Source organism: Ictidomys tridecemlineatus, chromosome 8 (genome assembly GCF_052094955.1).
Source record: "Ictidomys tridecemlineatus isolate mIctTri1 chromosome 8, mIctTri1.hap1, whole genome shotgun sequence".
Classification (NCBI taxonomy): Eukaryota; Metazoa; Chordata; class Mammalia; order Rodentia; family Sciuridae; genus Ictidomys; species Ictidomys tridecemlineatus.
Genome location: NC_135484.1, coordinates 127,659,058 through 127,677,217, shown reverse-complemented (window position 1 = coordinate 127,677,217; position 18,160 = coordinate 127,659,058). Strand labels below are relative to the sequence as shown.

The 18,160-nt window shown below is 32.0% G+C and overlaps 1 protein-coding gene across 1 annotated transcript; it reads right to left on the bottom strand.

The window, feature by feature from the left end:
• Nucleotides 1-5,086: 5,086 nt before the first annotated feature.
• On the bottom strand, nt 5,087-6,022 carry LOC101955946 (olfactory receptor 2B11). The gene has a single exon (XM_005341218.2). It carries the CDS (start codon nt 6,020-6,022, stop codon nt 5,087-5,089), a length of 936 nt encoding a protein of 311 aa, XP_005341275.2.
• Nucleotides 6,023-18,160: the final 12,138 nt, after the last annotated feature.

Sequence of the window (18,160 nt, the reverse complement as noted above, 5' to 3'; positions counted from 1 at the left end):
GATTTGCCCAGACTGAGTCAGGAGGATACACACAATTTGAACAGACCAATATCAATGGATGAAATTGAAGAAGCCATCAAAAGACTACCAACCAAGAAAAGCCCAGGACCGGATGGGTATACAGCGGAGTTTTACAAAACCTTTAAAGAAGAATTAATACCAATACTTTTCAAGTTATTTCAGGAAATAGAAAAAGAGGGAGCTCTTCCAAATTCATTCTATGAGGCCAACATCACCCTGATTCCGAAACCAGACAAAGACACCTCAAAGAAAGAAAACTACAGACCGATATCTCTAATGAACCTAGATGCAAAAATCCTCAATAAAATTCTAGCGAATCGAATACAAAAACACATCAAAAAAATTGTGCACCATGATCAAGTAGGATTCATCCCTGATATGCAAGGCTGGTTCAATATACGGAAATCAATAAATGTTATTCACCACATCAATAGACTTAAAGATAAGAATCATATGATCATCTCAATAGACGCAGAGAAAGCATTCGACAAAGTACAGCATCCCTTTATGTTCAAAACACTTGAAAAACTAGGGATAACAGGAACGTACCTTGACATTGTAAAAGCTATCTATGCTAAGCCTCAGGCTAGCATCATTCTGAATGGACAAAAGTTGAAGGCATTCCCTCTAAAATCTGGAACAAGACAGGGATGTCTTCTATCACCACTTCTATTCAATATAGTTCTTGAAACACTGGCCAGAGCAAATAGACAGACGAAAGAAATTAAAGGCATAAAAATAGGAAAAGAAGAACTTAAATTATCACTATTTGCAGATGACATGATTCTATACTTAGAAGACCCAAAAGGGTCTACAAAGAAACTACTAGAACTAATAAATGAATTCAGCAAAGTGGCAGGATATAAAATCAACACGCATAAATCAAAGGCATTTCTGTATATCAGCGACAAAACTTCTGAAACGGAAATGAGGAAAAACACTCCATTCACAATATCCTCCAAAAAAATAAAATACTTGGGAATCAACCTAACACAAGAGGTGAAAGATTTATACAATGAAAACTACAGAACCCTAAAAAGAGAAGTAGAAGAAGATCTTAGAAGATGGAAAAATATACCCTGTTCATGGATAGGCAGAACTAACATCATCAAAATGACGATATTACCAAAAGTTCTCTATAGGTTTAATGCAATGCCAATCAAAATCTCAATGGCATTTCTCGTAGAAATAGATAAAGCAATCATGAAATTCATATGGAAAAATAAAAGACCAGAATAGCAAAAGCAATTTTAAGCAGGAAGTGTGAATCAGGCGGTATAGCGATACCAGATTTCAAACTATATTACAGAGCAATAGTGACAAAAACAGCATGGTACTGGTACCAAAACAGGCGAGTGAACCAATGGTATAGAATAGAGGACACAGAGACTAATCCACAAAGTTACAACTATCTTACATTTGATAAAGGGGCTAAAAGCATGCAATGGAGGAAGGATAGCATCTTCAACAAATGGTGTTGGGAAAACTGGAAATCCATATGCAAAAAAATGAAACTGAATCCCTTCCTCTCGCCATGCACAAAAGTTAACTCTAAATGGATCAAGGAGCTTGATAGCAAATCAGAGACTCTGGGTCTGATAGAAGAAAAAGTTGGCTCCGATCTACATATTGTGGGGTCGGGCTCCAAATTCCTTAATAGGACACCCATAGCACAAGAGTTAATAACAAGAATCAACAAATGGGACTTACTTAAACTAAAAAGTTTTTTCTCAGCAAGAGAAACAATAAGAGAGGTAAATAGGGAGCCTACATCCTGGGAACAAATTTTTACTCCTCACACTTCAGATAGAGCCCTAATATCCAGAGTATACAAAGAACTCAAAAAATTAGACAATAAGATAACAAATAATCCAATCAACAAATGGGCCAAGGATCTGAACAGACACTTCTCAGAGGAGGACATACAATCAATCAACAAGTACATGAAAAAATGTTCACCATCTCTAGCAGTCAGAGAAATGCAAATCAAAACCACCCTAAGATACCATCTCACTCCAGTAAGATTGGCAGCCACTATGAAGTCAAACAACAACAAGTGCTGGCGAGGATGTGGAGAAAAGGGTACTCTTGTACATTGCTGGTGGGACTGCAAATTGGTGCGGCCAATTTGGAAAGCAGTTTGGAGATTCCTGGGAAAGCTGGGAAGGGAACCACCATTTGACCCTGCTATTGCCCTTCTCGGATTATTCCCTGAAGACCTTAAAAGAGCATGCTACAGGGATGCTGCCATATCGATGTTCATAGCAGCACAATTCACAATAGCTAGACTGTGGAACCAACCCAGATGCCCTTCAATAGATGAATGGATAAAAAAAATGTGGCATCTATACACATTGGAGTACTATGCAGCAATAAAAAATGACAAAATCATAGAATTTGCAGGGAAATGGATGACACTAGAGCAGATTATGCTTAGTGAAGCTAGTAAATCCCTAAAAAACAAATACCAAATGTCTTCTTTGATATAATGAGAGCAAATATGAACAGAGCAAGGAGGAAGAGCAGGAAGAAAAGACTAATATTAAACAGAGTCATGAGATGGGAGGGAAAGGAAGAGTAAAGGGAAATTGCAAGGAAATGAAGGGAGACCCTCATTTTATACAAAATTACATATAAGAGGTTGTGAGGGGAATGGGAAAATAAACAAGAAGAGTAATGAATTACAGTAGATGGGGTAGAGAGAGAAGATGGGAGGGGAGGGGAGGGGGGATAGTAGGGGATAGGAAAGGTAGCAGAATACAACAATTACTAATTGGGCATTATGTAAAATTGTGGATGTGTAACCGACGTGATTCTGCAATCTGCATTTGGGGTAAAATTGGGAGTTCATAACCCACTTCAATCTAATGTATGAAATATGATATGTCAAGAGGTTTGTAATGTTGTGAACAACCAATAAAAAAAAATAAAAAATTAAAAAAACAAACAAACAAACAAACAAACAACAAAAATGCTACAAATTTAAATTCCTGATGAACATAGATGCAAAACATTCTCAACAAAATACTAGCAAACTGAATTCAACAGTACTTCAAAAAGGTTATACACCATGATCAAATGGCTGCAATGGTAGTTAAACATATAAAAATCAATAAAAATGATACTACACATCAACAGAATGAAGAGCAAAAGTATATGATCATCTCAATGAATGCAGAAAAGTATTCGTAAAAAATCCTCAACAAGTTAGGTACAGAAGTAACATATCTTAATGTATTAAACATTGCAAATAACAAATCTACTACTAATATCCTATCAAATGGGGAAAAGCTAAAAACATTCCCTCAAAGATCTGAAGTGAGATAAGGATACTCACTTTTACCAATCTTATTTAATATAGTATTGGAAGTCTTGATAAGAGCAATTATGCAAGAAAATAAATGCAGGGTATCCAAATCGGAAAGAAGTTAAATTATCCATGTTTGCATATGATATGATATTTACATAGAGAAAGCTATATAATCATCAAAAAGATATTAGAACTGATAAATTCAGTAAAGTTGCAGACACAATGTAGACGTACAGTTAAAAAAAAAGCAGCATTCACATATACCAAAAGCAGAGTTACATATTAAGTTACAAAAAAAGCAATTTAATTTGTAATAGCTGTAAAAAAATAAAGGTATTTAGGAATTAGTTTAATTATGAAGCAACAGATCTCTATAATAAAAATTATAAAACATTGGTAAAAATTATAAAGAACACAAAAAGGAAAAAATGTTCCATGTTTATGAATTAGAGAATTAATATTGTTAAAATGACTATACTACTCAAAATGATCTACAGATTCATTGCAATTCCCATCAAAATATCAATGACTTTCTTTATAGAAATTGAAAATAAAAGTCCTACAATTGGCTGTAATGCATACTCTGTAGTGATAGCAAGCAATTCTTTCCTATTCAAAAGGCATTCCTGACTATTCCAATTTATGCACAGAAATGTTGCCAGATTGCCAATAAATATAACTTCCTTTTTACTCTCACTAATTCAGAGGACTCATTTTTTAAATGAAATCTCTCTATTTTACCCACTAAAATGGATTAAACTGTATATTAAAATATTTAATATTTTAAAATATATAAAATAATAAATAATATATAACATATTCATTAAGCAATGGCATCTGCATAAATTGAGGTTAATCAATCATGAGATTCAGGATTCTGTGAAAGCATAGACTGCTTCACAGAGACTGCAGAGTGTAGCCAGTCTGTACATAATCCTGGGCCATATTTGAGGAGACTGATAAAATGTTTTCATTTAAACTGAGCTCATTAACTGCATACCTGTGCTATTGTTATGATTACTTGCTTAATATATTGTTATAGTTTGGATATATTAGCTCCTGTATTGATGCAGGCATTTTGAAAGGTAAAATGATTGACTTGTGAAAGATGTAACCTAATTATCATAGTTTGAATGGACTGACTGACTGATAACAATAGGTAGGAGAGGCATGGCTGGAGGAGATGTGTCATTGGGGGCCATCCCTGAGAGGATTCATCTTCCTTTTCCCTCTTCTCACTCTGTTTCCTTTATGCCACAAGGGAAGCATGCTCCCTCTACTATGTCCTTCCCCCATGATCCCCTGCCTCAACATGGGCCTATAGTTGATGGTCAATGGATTGAGATCTCTGAAACTATGAGCACCAAATAAGCTTTCCTTTCTCTAAATTGTACATGTCAATTATATTGGTCACAGCAATGAAAAATCAGACTAAAACAACTATTCAATATATGATATAACTTATGTTGTTAGTTTTTAAATTACTTAACAAAATTGTCTCAGAGCATAGCAACCAGAATAGAATTATTTTAATATAATCTCACAACAAATACAACAAAGAGGTGATGTTGGTGAACATTGGCTAAATATCATCCCATTTACCATAGATTATAAAGAATATAAAAAATATCACATGCTTTTTAAGAAGAACCTGTAACATGAGATAGGATTATGAGAATTAGACGTAGGTGTCAGAGATCCATATGGCCCTACTCTAATTGTTAAATCATTTAATTTGATGTCTACCAAGTATCACTAGCATCTGAAAATGCCCCTCATAAGTTTGTTTAATGCTCCCTTCACATCCTTATTCCTCAGTGTGTAGATGAAGGGGTTGATTGTAGGAATCATCACTCCATAGAACAGAGCCATGAACTTGGGTTGATCCCTCGAGATGGAAGAGGGGGGTTGAATGTATGTGCTAATGCCTGGGCCATAAAATAAGAAAACTACAATGAGATGAGAGGAGCATGTCCCAAAAGCCTTTTTCCTTCCTTCAGAAGATTTAATCTTAAAGATAGCATGTCCTATACTCACATAGGAGACAAGAATTAAGCATAGAGGAACAGCTATTAAAAAAGAGCATACCAGAGAGAGTGTAAACTCATTAGCCTCCTTTTCCCCACAGGCAGTCTTTATCAGAACTGGAATCTCACAAAACAAGTGATCCAGTTTATTGATGCCGCATAGTGGCAACTGTAATGTTAGAGTGACCTCAAAGACACCATAAGTAATTCCACTTATCCACATAATGGACACTAACAGGATACAGATGTGCTGATTCATGATAAGGGTGTAGTGCAGCGGCCTGCAGATTGCCACATAGCGATCAACAGCCATGAGAGCCAGGAGAAGACATTCTGTGCTTCCCATTGTACTGAAAAGAAACAACTGAACTGCACACCCCACATAGCTAATGGTCTTCTTAGAGCTACCCAGGTTAAATAGCATCTGAGGCACAATGCTTGTGGTATAACACATGTCTAAGAAGGAGAGGTTGGTGAGGAAGAAATACATGGGTCTATGAAGACAGGGGTCTAATTGGGACACCAGAATGATGGCTATGTTTCCCATCATGGCCATCGGGTATGTTATGAGAAGAATAACAAACAGAGGAAGCTCTAGCCAAGGGTGGTCATCAAAGCCTAGTAGGATGAACTCTTCTGGGTGGCTTTCATTAATGAGTGCCATTCTCTTCAGTTTGCTTCCCCTGTATCAAGAAAGTGTCAAAAAGAGAGTTATGAAATGTTGAAACATAGTTCAATATTGGCAATCCACTCACATATGATGGCATGCAGTTATATATGGGGCAAATAATATAAATGATGTTATGCCAGGTGACCAAATTACCTTTCACATCAGTACAAATTAAAGGCAGTTACTTTCAACATGTAAAATTACCTTTCTAAAACTGAAATTCCTCCTATATTTAATCAGTCTGACAATAAATATGTCTTGAGTACTGATAAAGATGCAAGGAGAAGTGGATGTGACTATGTTTTAGAGACTTCTAACAATAGTTTTCAAATCATTGGTGTTATTAAAGATATGGTTGACATGAAGTTTTTTATTTTCTATCTCTGAGCATCTGATATAGTAGATGTGTCATGGAACAATGGAATCTGAATATTTATACTTACACATACTACTGCCAGTGAATATGAGGTACCTCATATTCAAGCAATAGCAAAAGAAGTAGGTGGAAAATACCTGGCCCTATGAAAAATAAGATAATCCTTATTTAATTCAAATAATTAATTGAACAATTAATTATATTACCTCCATGCATAGTAAGAAGACTGTTGAATCAATTTCAGGCTTTTAGAATTGAGTGAAAGTTTCAAATATTTTTAACATCAGTTTTTTTTTAAGTATAAATTGAGACAGTTAAGATTTTCCACTGCTTAAAAGTTTGGTTTTGTAGTCCAGTGTATTGGTGCAGGCCTATAACACCATCTGCTCGAGAGGCTCAGATAGCAGGAGTGCAGGCTTGTGGTCAACAAGGGTAACCTATGGAGAGCCTGTGTCAAAATTTAAAAGTATAAAGAACTGGGATGTAATGCATCGGTAGAGGACCCCTAGTTTTAATTCCACTACTGCAAAACGAACAAACAAACAAACAGAATAGATTTTCAATGTACTTTTTCTCACATAACTGATAAGTTCAAACTTTGAGCATTTAAATTTTATATTAAATTTTAGTTATATATGGGGCAATATAGTTAATCCTTATAAGGGACTTTCCATTATAAAATAAACATAATATTATCCTATTTAAGTATGAGCATTTGAAAAATAATAAGCAATTGACTGATTATACATGGCTACAACCATATTTTTTGAACTACACATAACTGCTGTCAGGAGAAACCTCAGTATCCCAGTTCAGGCCCCAGAGACTTATTCAAATTCACCAATCATTTCACATTTCAAGTACATACATATGTCTGTTTCTCAGCTAAAAGACACAATAAAAACAACAAAATTCATTAGCTGGGTAAAGGAGTATTTTGAGAAAGGAAAATGAAGTAAAGCAGGTTTTAAAATTTATATTTTTCTTTTTCATCAGTGGTGAAATATAGTCCATAAAATTCCTAATCTTTGTAAAATGGCGACTACTCATATGGAGAGTTGAGACAGCATTGATATGACAAAATTTGAGTTATTCTTCCAGTCAAGTAGTGATTAAAGTTTAGGATTAGAATGCACAATTTTTATATTCTCTATTTTATTAAATCCTCAAAGCTATCCTGAGTGGATTCACAAATAACTACTCAGAGCTAGGGTGTAAACATTGACTTTTGATTATAGAGTACCCTGATTCTGAAGTGTGTAACAAAAATATTAAAGCAATAATTGCAACTAATCTTTAATGTACCCTGTGTGCCAAACACTTCAATAAACACACTTCTTAAATCATCTAGTACATACCTCCAAACCACATAACAAAAATATCATGGTGTCCATATTTCAGGATGTTGTTAGTTATTGATTTCTATTGTGTGCTAATAACTAGAAGCTTCTGAAGATCAAAAAGCTATTAATACCTTAAATGAGGTAGTGAAATATAGAGACTATAAATTCGAACTTTTAAGATTTCAAAGAAAACGTGTATTCTAGAAATATTTCTTGAATGTTTTGTGGCCTCTATATTTTATTTGAGCTTGACTTATGCTAGATGTTATATGAACACAACTAATTTTGAAACAATCTTGGTCCAAGTTCTTTTTCAGGTGAAAATCCTATGTTGTAGGCAGAAAATGAAATAAGCATGGTCAGAATTTATTGGATACTATATTGCCTATTTGTTGGGAATACTTATTTTCACATTTTACATCTTTCAAGCAATAGCTCTTTGTTTGTGTTGTGTTTAGGATCAAACCCAGAGCCTTGTGGATCTTAGATAAGCATTCTACCACTGAGCTACCTCTCTAACCCTACATTTTATATTTTCCTATTCTTACCAACCTTCAATTTATTTTAGGTTTTATCCTCCAGGATTCCTTCCACAATTAATTACTTATAACAATTAGGACATATAATCCCTCCAGTTTAATTTCAATTTTTAAAATATCTGTATTATTTAGAATTTTGTTCTTATTATTCACCTTAAATGTAGCTTTATCTGTGAATGGAGATTACCCCTGAGCCCTTCATTTCTCTGGATATTTCCTTCTAGTTATCAGTGACGATGTGTCTATTTGATTTACTCTGACATGTACTAAAAGCTCTGTAATTCTACTCCTGGATCTCATCTTTTCATATTCATGCTCATATTTCATTTTTTATCTCTTGGAATCCCATCTTCTGTTTTGTTCTTCTGCTTCTAGTGATTTTCCATTCCTATCTCATTACATAGGAATCCATTTATATAAAACTGTTAAAAATCATGTTAATAAATTGCCAGTCTGTTCTTGTTGACCTCTTCTTTATATATTTCCTCACTTTTTTTCTAGTGTAGCTTATTCACATTCTTCATTTTCATAACACATAGTATTTTGTCTGTTCTTATAGGACTTTTTAGCTTTACAGTGAAAAAAGGATGACACAAAGAAATCAATGTCATTTTCATCTGAAACCAATATCCCTGAAACATAAGAAGTTAATATGACTATTGATGAAACATTTTTAAATGATACACTTTTATAGTTTCATGAGTGAATGAAAGCTTCATACATCATTTAAGTAATATCTGTCAGAAATAGTCTATAAAATTTTAAATTATTTTAATGCTTTAAATGAAACATTGAGAAAAAAATTAATTAAAAAGAGAAATCTATTTGTTCCTAGAGCCACTATACAAGATATTTCCAAGGTTTACAAAAAGCTACCTGAAATTAAGTTCTCCCTGCTTCATATATGCATAGGCACCTTGAGGCCCTAAAATCTACCCACAGCCCAAACTTTCCAAAGAATTCATGAACCTTTAAAAACAAATGTCTGTTCTTACCTTATGTTCAAAAATATTTTTCAGTAAAAACAAATTTGTAAAGGAACACACTTGAATTTTTGAAACGTTCAGAAACAGAAGAAACTACAGTCCATGGTTGCATCTTTACATATGTTTCAGAACTGTTTGTTTTTAGCTGATACAGATCCAAAAAGGAAAAGAGTCTGTTAGGAAAAAAATATTAGAAAATACCCAGAATGTTTTGTGGGAGTTCTATTTATATGCTGTTTCTGAGGTCCCTGGGTCACTATATTCATGTTTCCTTATCTAATATGAGTTAGTAGAAGGAGTTCCTGGGGACAGAGATCCCTGTGGGACTGTTTCTTATGAACAATTAGTTATCTACTGAACTGAGGTTGGGAGCAAATCTCTTGTTAGATGTATTTGCAATAAACTTATTCAATTTACCATCACACTAGACTTTGATTTTAAATAATATAGATAATAATGAATAAAACAAATAGTATACTATAAGACTAGAGCCAGTTTGACTAAATTATTTTGGAGAATTGATACCAGGCATCTTTGAATATTTTACTCCATTAAATCTCAGAATATGTCACATTAGATTCAATTATTTCTAGTCATAAGAATAAAGGCATTCAACAATGGGTTGCATCAAAAAAAAAGATTTTTTTTAATGAGTGGAAACAAATAATACTTAAAAATCTTCAAAATATTTAATGTTTTTATAAGTAGGTGAAATGGCAATCATTTCATGAGCAATTATGTAATATAGCCAAATGTAGATAACATTCAAATATAAAAATTACAAACTTCATGAGCATATTATTTTGAAAAACTAATTCAAATACAAATTTTAGACACAAATAGAGAGTTTTCATTTTTAGAACTTCCTTCTTTGATTCATAATCTCTTCTCTAAGGATAATCATTACTGTCATATTTTTTCATTATGTATGTACTGAATATTCCCTATTCTACTCTTCTACTCCAAGTCCATTCTGTATCTCAATATATGTCATATGTCAAAAAACCTAAATAACAAATTTATTTATAGATTGACTTAGCTTTGTTCATGATTCATGAATCAGTGCAGTCTACCTTCTACAAAATACAATAAGAGCACTCGCTGCACAAAAGCAGAAGAGTGGATTTTGTGATTTGGGAAGAAGCAAAGAGTAAAATAGAAACAGTTGATTTATTGTCACATGTCACTCTAGGTTACTTTTTTTTTTAAGGGACATTGGTCTATTATGCTGATTCAGATTGACCAGAATCCTTTTTCAGGAAAAACTAGTCTGTTTTGGAATTGATTAATATACCTCACATTTTAGTTTGATTATGTAGAATTTAGCTTAAGTGATTACATTTTGGTTTGGTCTGTTCTGTCAGGGCCAAATGGGTGCTCAGTCCAAAACAATAACCTCCCATACATTTTGTTTAATGGTTTCTATTCTGTGTCATTCATCTAAAGGAAGAATCAAGATGGTTTCTTGATAATTGGTTTCTGGTTTTGTTCAACTGAGGGAGAGTTACTACTCAAGACAGTAAGTAGAACACAGCTATTTTGGAATATGTTCCTCCAGCTTCCTCTCAGCCAACACACATGAAGCTGCCTATGTTGCTCAACCAAAGATCAGAGCTCCTGAAAGCTGCCTTATGTAGAGAGACATTCTTTCTCTTTCTTCTTTCCAGTATAACTTCTTCCCTTTGTTACTTTGTTTTGGTAAAAGGTTATTCACTGTTAATAGCTCCAAGTGTTCATTTATTCTTATAAACACATAGAAATTCCTTATTTGTATTCCTAAATCCTTCTAAGACTTCAGACATGTTTCTTTAGCTAAAATTCCCTCAATACCCTTGTTGGAGTGTGCCATCTATTTTCTGCTGAGATCCTGCCAGATATAACTCTGCATTATAGACTAAGTTTGTTTCCTATTACAGAATTTTTTTTCTAGTTTTTGTTTGTATTTATTCTATATTAACAAAATGCATGCATTTATCATGTATAATTTGATGTTTTGAAGAATATATTCTTATGCAATGATTAGATAATCCACATTATTTATCTCACAGCTCTGATTTTTGTGATAAGAACATGTTTTCATCCACTATCTCAATATTTTTAAGAGTCCAGGGTAAATAGTCAAATGATTACTAGAGAAGAAAGAAGGGGAAGGAAAGGTACTGAGGATTGATTTGGAAGAAGATATATTCCATGCTTTTATAATTCTGTCAAAATATATGCTATTGTCATGTATAACTAAAAAGAACCAATAAAAATAAATAAATAAATAAACAAACAAACAAAAGAGTAAATATACTGAAAATAATATTCACCATGTACAACAGATCTCTTGAAACTATTTGTCTAATGTAATTGACAAATTATATCTTTTGACCAACATATCACAAACCCTCACCTCCAAAGCAATATAGAACCTGGTAATGGCTGTTTTATTGTCTACTTTTATGTGACCAGCTTCTTAGATTATTTTAATGAGTGAGTTCATAAGATATTTATCTTTCTGTGCCTAGTTTACTTCACTTAACATAATAAAGTCCTATAGTTCCAACCATTTTGTTGCAAATAATATAATTTATGGGATTTCTGATTTTGTGTGTGTGTACAAATTTTCTTTATCTATTTATCCATTTCCTATCTTGACTATTATGAATAGTCTGCAATGCACATAGTGGTACAGATATCATTTTGATTACATTCTCTGTAGAAATAGTGCTGGAACAAATGTTAGTTTTATTTTTAATTTTTGAGGAATCATAATACTGTTATCCACAATGGCATTAAATTACATTCCCCCCAGCTCTGAGAGGCTTTCCTTTTCTCAAGTTCTCAACAATATTTCTTATGTCTTTTAGATAATAATCATTCTAAAAAGTGTTAGATCATCTGTGATTGGAGTTCTAATTTACATTTGCCTGGTAGTATCTTGAGCTTTTTTTTTTTAAATATACTTATTGTTCATTTGTATATGTTGTTCTGAGAAATGTTTCATTTCTTCAGATCCTTTGCTCTTATTTATTTATAGTGTTTTTCTAAATTAGTGCATTATAAATATGCATAATGTAAAATTCACTGTAGCATGTACATATATGTACAGAGGAAAATTTGGTCAGATTCATTCTACCATTCCTCCTTTACTCATTCATCCTCCCTCTCCCTTAATTATCTTCCTCTATTAGAAGTGACCTTTTTTTCTGGTTTCATGGAATTGACCACCCTATTTATTTTTATTCTCCTTATTTTCTTCTAGCTTCTGCATATCAGAGAAAATATTTTACCCTTGACCTTTTGTGTCTTTTCAACACAGGTACTGGTTTTGTCACTATTGAGTTTGAACCCAGTATCTTTATATTTTCTAGATATTAGCCTCTTATCAAATGCAGAGTTGGCAAAATTTCCCCTATTTTGTAAATTGTTTCTTAACTCTCAATTTTCTGTTTCTGTGCTGAAGCTTTTTGGTTTAATGTATTCCCATTGGTTTATTTTTGCTTTTGTCTTCTGGTGCGTTGTTGGAATCATATCCAAAAAGTCATTTCCCAGATCAACATTGTATTTTTCCCCTATGAATTCACAATGTGAGAGTAGAAGTAGGAGTTCCCATGGTGCAGTTAAATTTTTTCTTTGCTCAATGGGAGACTGCTGGCATATTAGCAAAAGCCAGCAAAATTTTCACAAAGCAATTCAATAACCCCCAATCTCCTGTGGCCCTTCTCTCCTCTTTACTATACTAATCCACACAATACATTACAGACATATAAGAGACTTCAAGTCTGAAGCTTATAGGTGTTCTTTTATATAGTTTTTTTTCCATTATAGAGAGCTGTGCCAGAGGAAGTTAATTGTGAATTCTAAGACTTAGAAACTGAGTCTGCAGAAACTATTGTCACCCTACTTGCCACTTTAATTTTTATTAAAATCTTCATTATAAAACATACTGAAGTATTGTGGAAACAATTTATATTAATAGAATATTATATTAAATTATTTGAGTAAAAAGAAATACTGTAAATTCTTTGTTCATTCATTTTTTACAAACCAAATCCTCTGTGATAAAAAACTATTATCTTTATACAACATAAATCTATGTCTTTTTGTAGTTTATAACATTTTCCTTGAAATTTGATTTTATTTTTCTACAATTCTTTAAATATATTCCAAAAATACTTTACTTTTTAAAATTTAAAGTAGTTCAATCATAGTAATTATGTACTTGCTAACTAATAATAACTATTAACAATAAAAAGAATATAGAGCTAGGCATATAATCAACAATGTAAAAACTAAATTTCAAAATTGTTCAATAAAATTTATTTTTATTCTTTATTTGTTGCACGTTGACACGTGAAATTATATTTCTTATATACAACATGTTTTGAAGTATATATATATATATATATATATACATATATATGAAACAACAAGTGAATTACTGAATAATTATTATTTCTATGATGAGACACTTTATATATACTTTCTTTGTTTTTTCAAGAATTGAATACATTATCTTTAGCTACAGTCATGCTGTACAATCAAATTTTTGTCAAACTATAATTATGCATCCTTTGGCCAACATTCTTAAATCCTTACCACTCTTAAACACCCCAGTTTCTAATAACCACCATCCTACTTTTAGATATATCATGAGGTATTTGTCTTTTGTGATTAGCTTCTTTCATTTAACATACTGTATTGGAGATACATCTGTGTTGTTGCAAATGACTGAATTTCCCTCTTTTTAATGTCTATATAGTGTTCTATTGTGTGTTGCTATCACATTTTCTTGTTCCATTAATCAGTTAATGGACACACATTAATTCATCTCTGTTGTGAATAGTCCTGTGATAATCATGGGAGTGTAGAGATTTCTTTGATATACTTATTTCACTTCCTTCAGATATGTATGCAATGTGTGATTGTTTATCATATAGCAGTTTTAGTTTTAATTTTTTGAGTGAGCTTCATTTTATTTTCTATAGTGGTTGTATATCCCATTAACTGTGTGCAAAGGTTTTCCTTTGTCCACATCTTTGTCAACTCTGGCTGTCTTTTGACTTAGATAGCAGTCATTCTAATTGGATTGAAATAAAACCTCAATGGGTTTTCAGGATATCATTGATGATTAGTAATATTGAACAGTTTCCATAAACCTGTTGGCCAAATTATGGATGCTCTTGAGAGAACTTTCTATTGAGGTCTTTGGCCCAGTATTTATTTGTGTTCCTTTTTTTCTTGCTATTGAGTTATTCAGATTCCTTATTCATTTTGAATATTTACCATCTATTAAATATATACTTTGCAAGATTTAATCCCAATTTATAGGTTTTCTCTTTACTCTGGATTATTTTCATTGCTTTTCAAAGTCTTTTAGTTTGATATAATCCAATTGTCATTTTTTGTTTTGTCACTTGTGCTTTCAAATTCATTTTCAAACATTCATCACCCAGGCCAAAAGTTTTTATCCCTCTTTTCTTCTAGTGGTTTCATAGATTTAAGTCTTACACTTAGGTCTTTCATCCGTTTTGAATTATTTTTTTAGTTTATCAAAGATAACATTCTAATATTCTGATGGATTCAGTATATCATATTTTATTAGCACCATTTATGGAAGAGATTATTCTCTTCCCATTGTGTATTCTTGAAATCTTTGATAAAAATTTGTTTGGTTATAAATGAGTGGCTTTATTTTTTTGCTCTTTCTAATCTTCCACTCGTTATGTGTGTGTGTTTGTGACCAACTGCCATATCATCTTGGTTACTATGACTTCACTGAATATTTTGAGCCAGTTTATGTGCCACTTTTGAATTATTTGTCATGTAGTCTATATCTCTGTCTCTTTAGAGTCAGTTTCTGGCATATAATTCTGCGTATTTGGTGATATTATTTTGCCATGGTTGTTCTTGATCCTTGTGGTTATGTATTGATGTCGATGCTTTCAAGAAGTAGGTACTTATTACAGTTTTGACAGCCTGGTTTCATCTTGGAATGCCTTTTAAACTGTAAGTCTGTTGATAGAATTTGGGTAGACTTTCTGAAGGTGTCCTTGAGCCCATGCTCTACTATCATTGATATGCTATGGACACTCTAAGCTAAGACTGCCATGCTGATGGGATTTTATGGCCTTTGAAGTTGGTACTGTAAGCTTATGGTCTCTGAGGTATATATTGCACTTTGGTGTGTCTGAGGCTTGTAGCTACTAGAGGTCTTTCTTCCAGAATACTTTGGATATACAACAGTGACCAAGGCATCTGTAGTTTGTCAGCAGTGATATGAGCTGGAGAATGAATTTGTCTCTGAGAGGCTACAGGTTCTTGCCTCACGTTATAGCCTATCTGATGAATCAGTTCATGTGTCATGGTCTAAAGTCAGGGACTGTGGATGACTCTTGGTACTGGGTTTTACTTTGTTATCCCTGTGTTGGGTTGCAAGTTAAAGTCCTATACTTACTTCTCTTTTATTATTCTAAGTAGATGACATATCCCTCTGCACTATTCTGCCTGGGGTTGTGAGAGGGGCCATGGGTAATATTAAACAGTTTTTCCTGTCATCTTGAATGTGTCTTCTTTATCATTATACAATAACTAGGTACTGTGATCTCTCATCTGGTTTTCTTAGGTCTTGTAAACATATTTTTGATTATATAATCATTGTTTCTATTCATGAATTTGTAGAGGAAAGAGTATTGTTAATAGGCATATTTTCCATCTTGCTCTGCCTTCCTCTGAAAAACTACTTTCTTGACATTATACTTCTTGAGAAAATGTACACCTTCTGTTTGGTCTTCTAGACTTAAAACATCTTCATTGTCTTTAACTCATCTCTTTCTCAGAGGACCCATATTTAATAAAATTTCCAAATTAAACTATTATACCAATATCTCACAATTTCTCATTTTTTTCATTTTTATTATCCATCCTAGTCAATAATCTCATGGTTATAGTAACTTTATCAAATCATTTTTAAGATATTTCCTACTTCAAATTATTTTTATGTTACTAAATGTAGTCTTAAAATAGAGATATTTTATAATGTTATGATTGAATATACTATAAAGTATTATCACCTTTATCAATGCACATTTAAAATTTTACCATTGGTTGTGGTCCCTGGTTCTAACTTAGCATTAATTCTCCTTCTAATGTAACATACATGTAGTCTCCAGCTTGTAATTTATTGAATTATTCATAATTTTGCATGTGTAATATTAAATGCACTTCATTTTACAAATAGCTTGTTCTAATTGAAGAAAGCATGTATTTAAAAATGGAAATGCATTATAGATTTAAGAAGTCTATAATGAATATGTAGTTTAATCATTGTTTTGTACCTAATAAAATTATAATTTGTTATTATTCAATTTAAAGTAAATAAGTAAATACTATTTCTGTTGATTAAAATTGACATAAATTCATATATACAGACAAAAAAGCCCAGAAATTCTGACACAATGAATAATATGAATGAATTATAAAGACATCATTCTAAGTGAAATAAGAGAGTCACAAAAGTATAACTATTATATTATTTCAATTTTAATATTTATCTAGAATAGTCAAATTCATAAAAACATAAAGCAGAAAAATGGTTTCTAATGGTTTGGGTGAAAAAATGGTACTTTACTGTTTTACGTGTGCAAAATTTCAGTTTGAATATTAAAAGATTTTTGAAGATGGATGGTGGTGGTGGTTACACAACAATGGGAAAGAACTTAATGCTACCAAACTGTATGCATAAAAAACTAAGGTGGATTTAAAATTATACAATAAATAAAGTTCTAAAATTTTTATATGATGCTACATTAATATGTATAATTTCATATTTTTATATATGTTAAGTATATATTTAAAAGCAAAGATAATAAAATTATTCGTATTTTAGTGTGATTTAAAAATATATTCAAAAAATTTCAAGTATAAAATAAATTTCATGTAAAATGAAAAACAATATAGCAAAAAAAAAAAAGAAAAGCTCTCTTTTGAGACTCAGTTCTAACAAACTATACAAACTCTATAATAAATGATGGATTTTCATTTTTTTTCTCAGCAAGTTCATTCTTTGGGTAGAGAAAAGCTAAAAATTTTTGTGTTTGTTGAGTATCTTGCTACTTTATTGCTACTTTTCTGATGGAGTCTTCAGGTTTTTCTATGAATAGAATCATATCATCTGAAGACAGGGGTAATTCGACTTTATCCTTTCTCTTATTTGTATGGTTTTTATTTCTTTACCTTATATAATTGCTGTAGCTAAAATTTCTAGTCCTATATTAAGTAAAAGCAATGAGGATGGACATCATTGTCCTGTCCCCAGTCTTAAAGCACAGGGAACAAAAACAAAAATTGACAATGGGATTACATCAAATCAAATGCTTCTGTACAGCAGAAACAATCAACAGAGTGAAGAGACAACCTATAGAATCTGGAATATATAGAGAGCTCAAAAAACTTAACAGTAACAAATTTTAAAAATTCAGTTAAAATAAGCAAATGATCTAAATAGATATTTATCAAAAGAAATACAAATTACTGATAAATATATGAAAAAAATGTTCAATATCATTAATCAGCAAATAAATATAAATTAAAACTCTAGCTAGATGCCATTTTATACCAGTTAGAATGGTTATTGTAATAAACAAACAAACAAAAACAAACACCAAAGAAACAAAAATGAAAACAAAAAACAAAACAAAACAAAAAATAGCAAATGTTGGTAAGAATGTGGAGAAAGAGGAATAAATATTAACAGTGGAAATGTGGAAGTTTCTCAAAAAGAACTGCTAAATGATCTAGCTACCCCACTGCTGAATATATATCTGAAGGAAATGAAGTTTTCATACAAAAGAGATTTCTGCATGCTCATGTTTGTTTCCACACTATTCACAATAGCTGAGATA

What these genes read in the sequence shown, in the direction of transcription:
- LOC101955946 (XM_005341218.2), bottom strand. Translation starts at nt 6,022, where the DNA reads ATGGCACTCATTAATGAAAGCCACCCAGAAGAGTTCATCCTACTAGGC.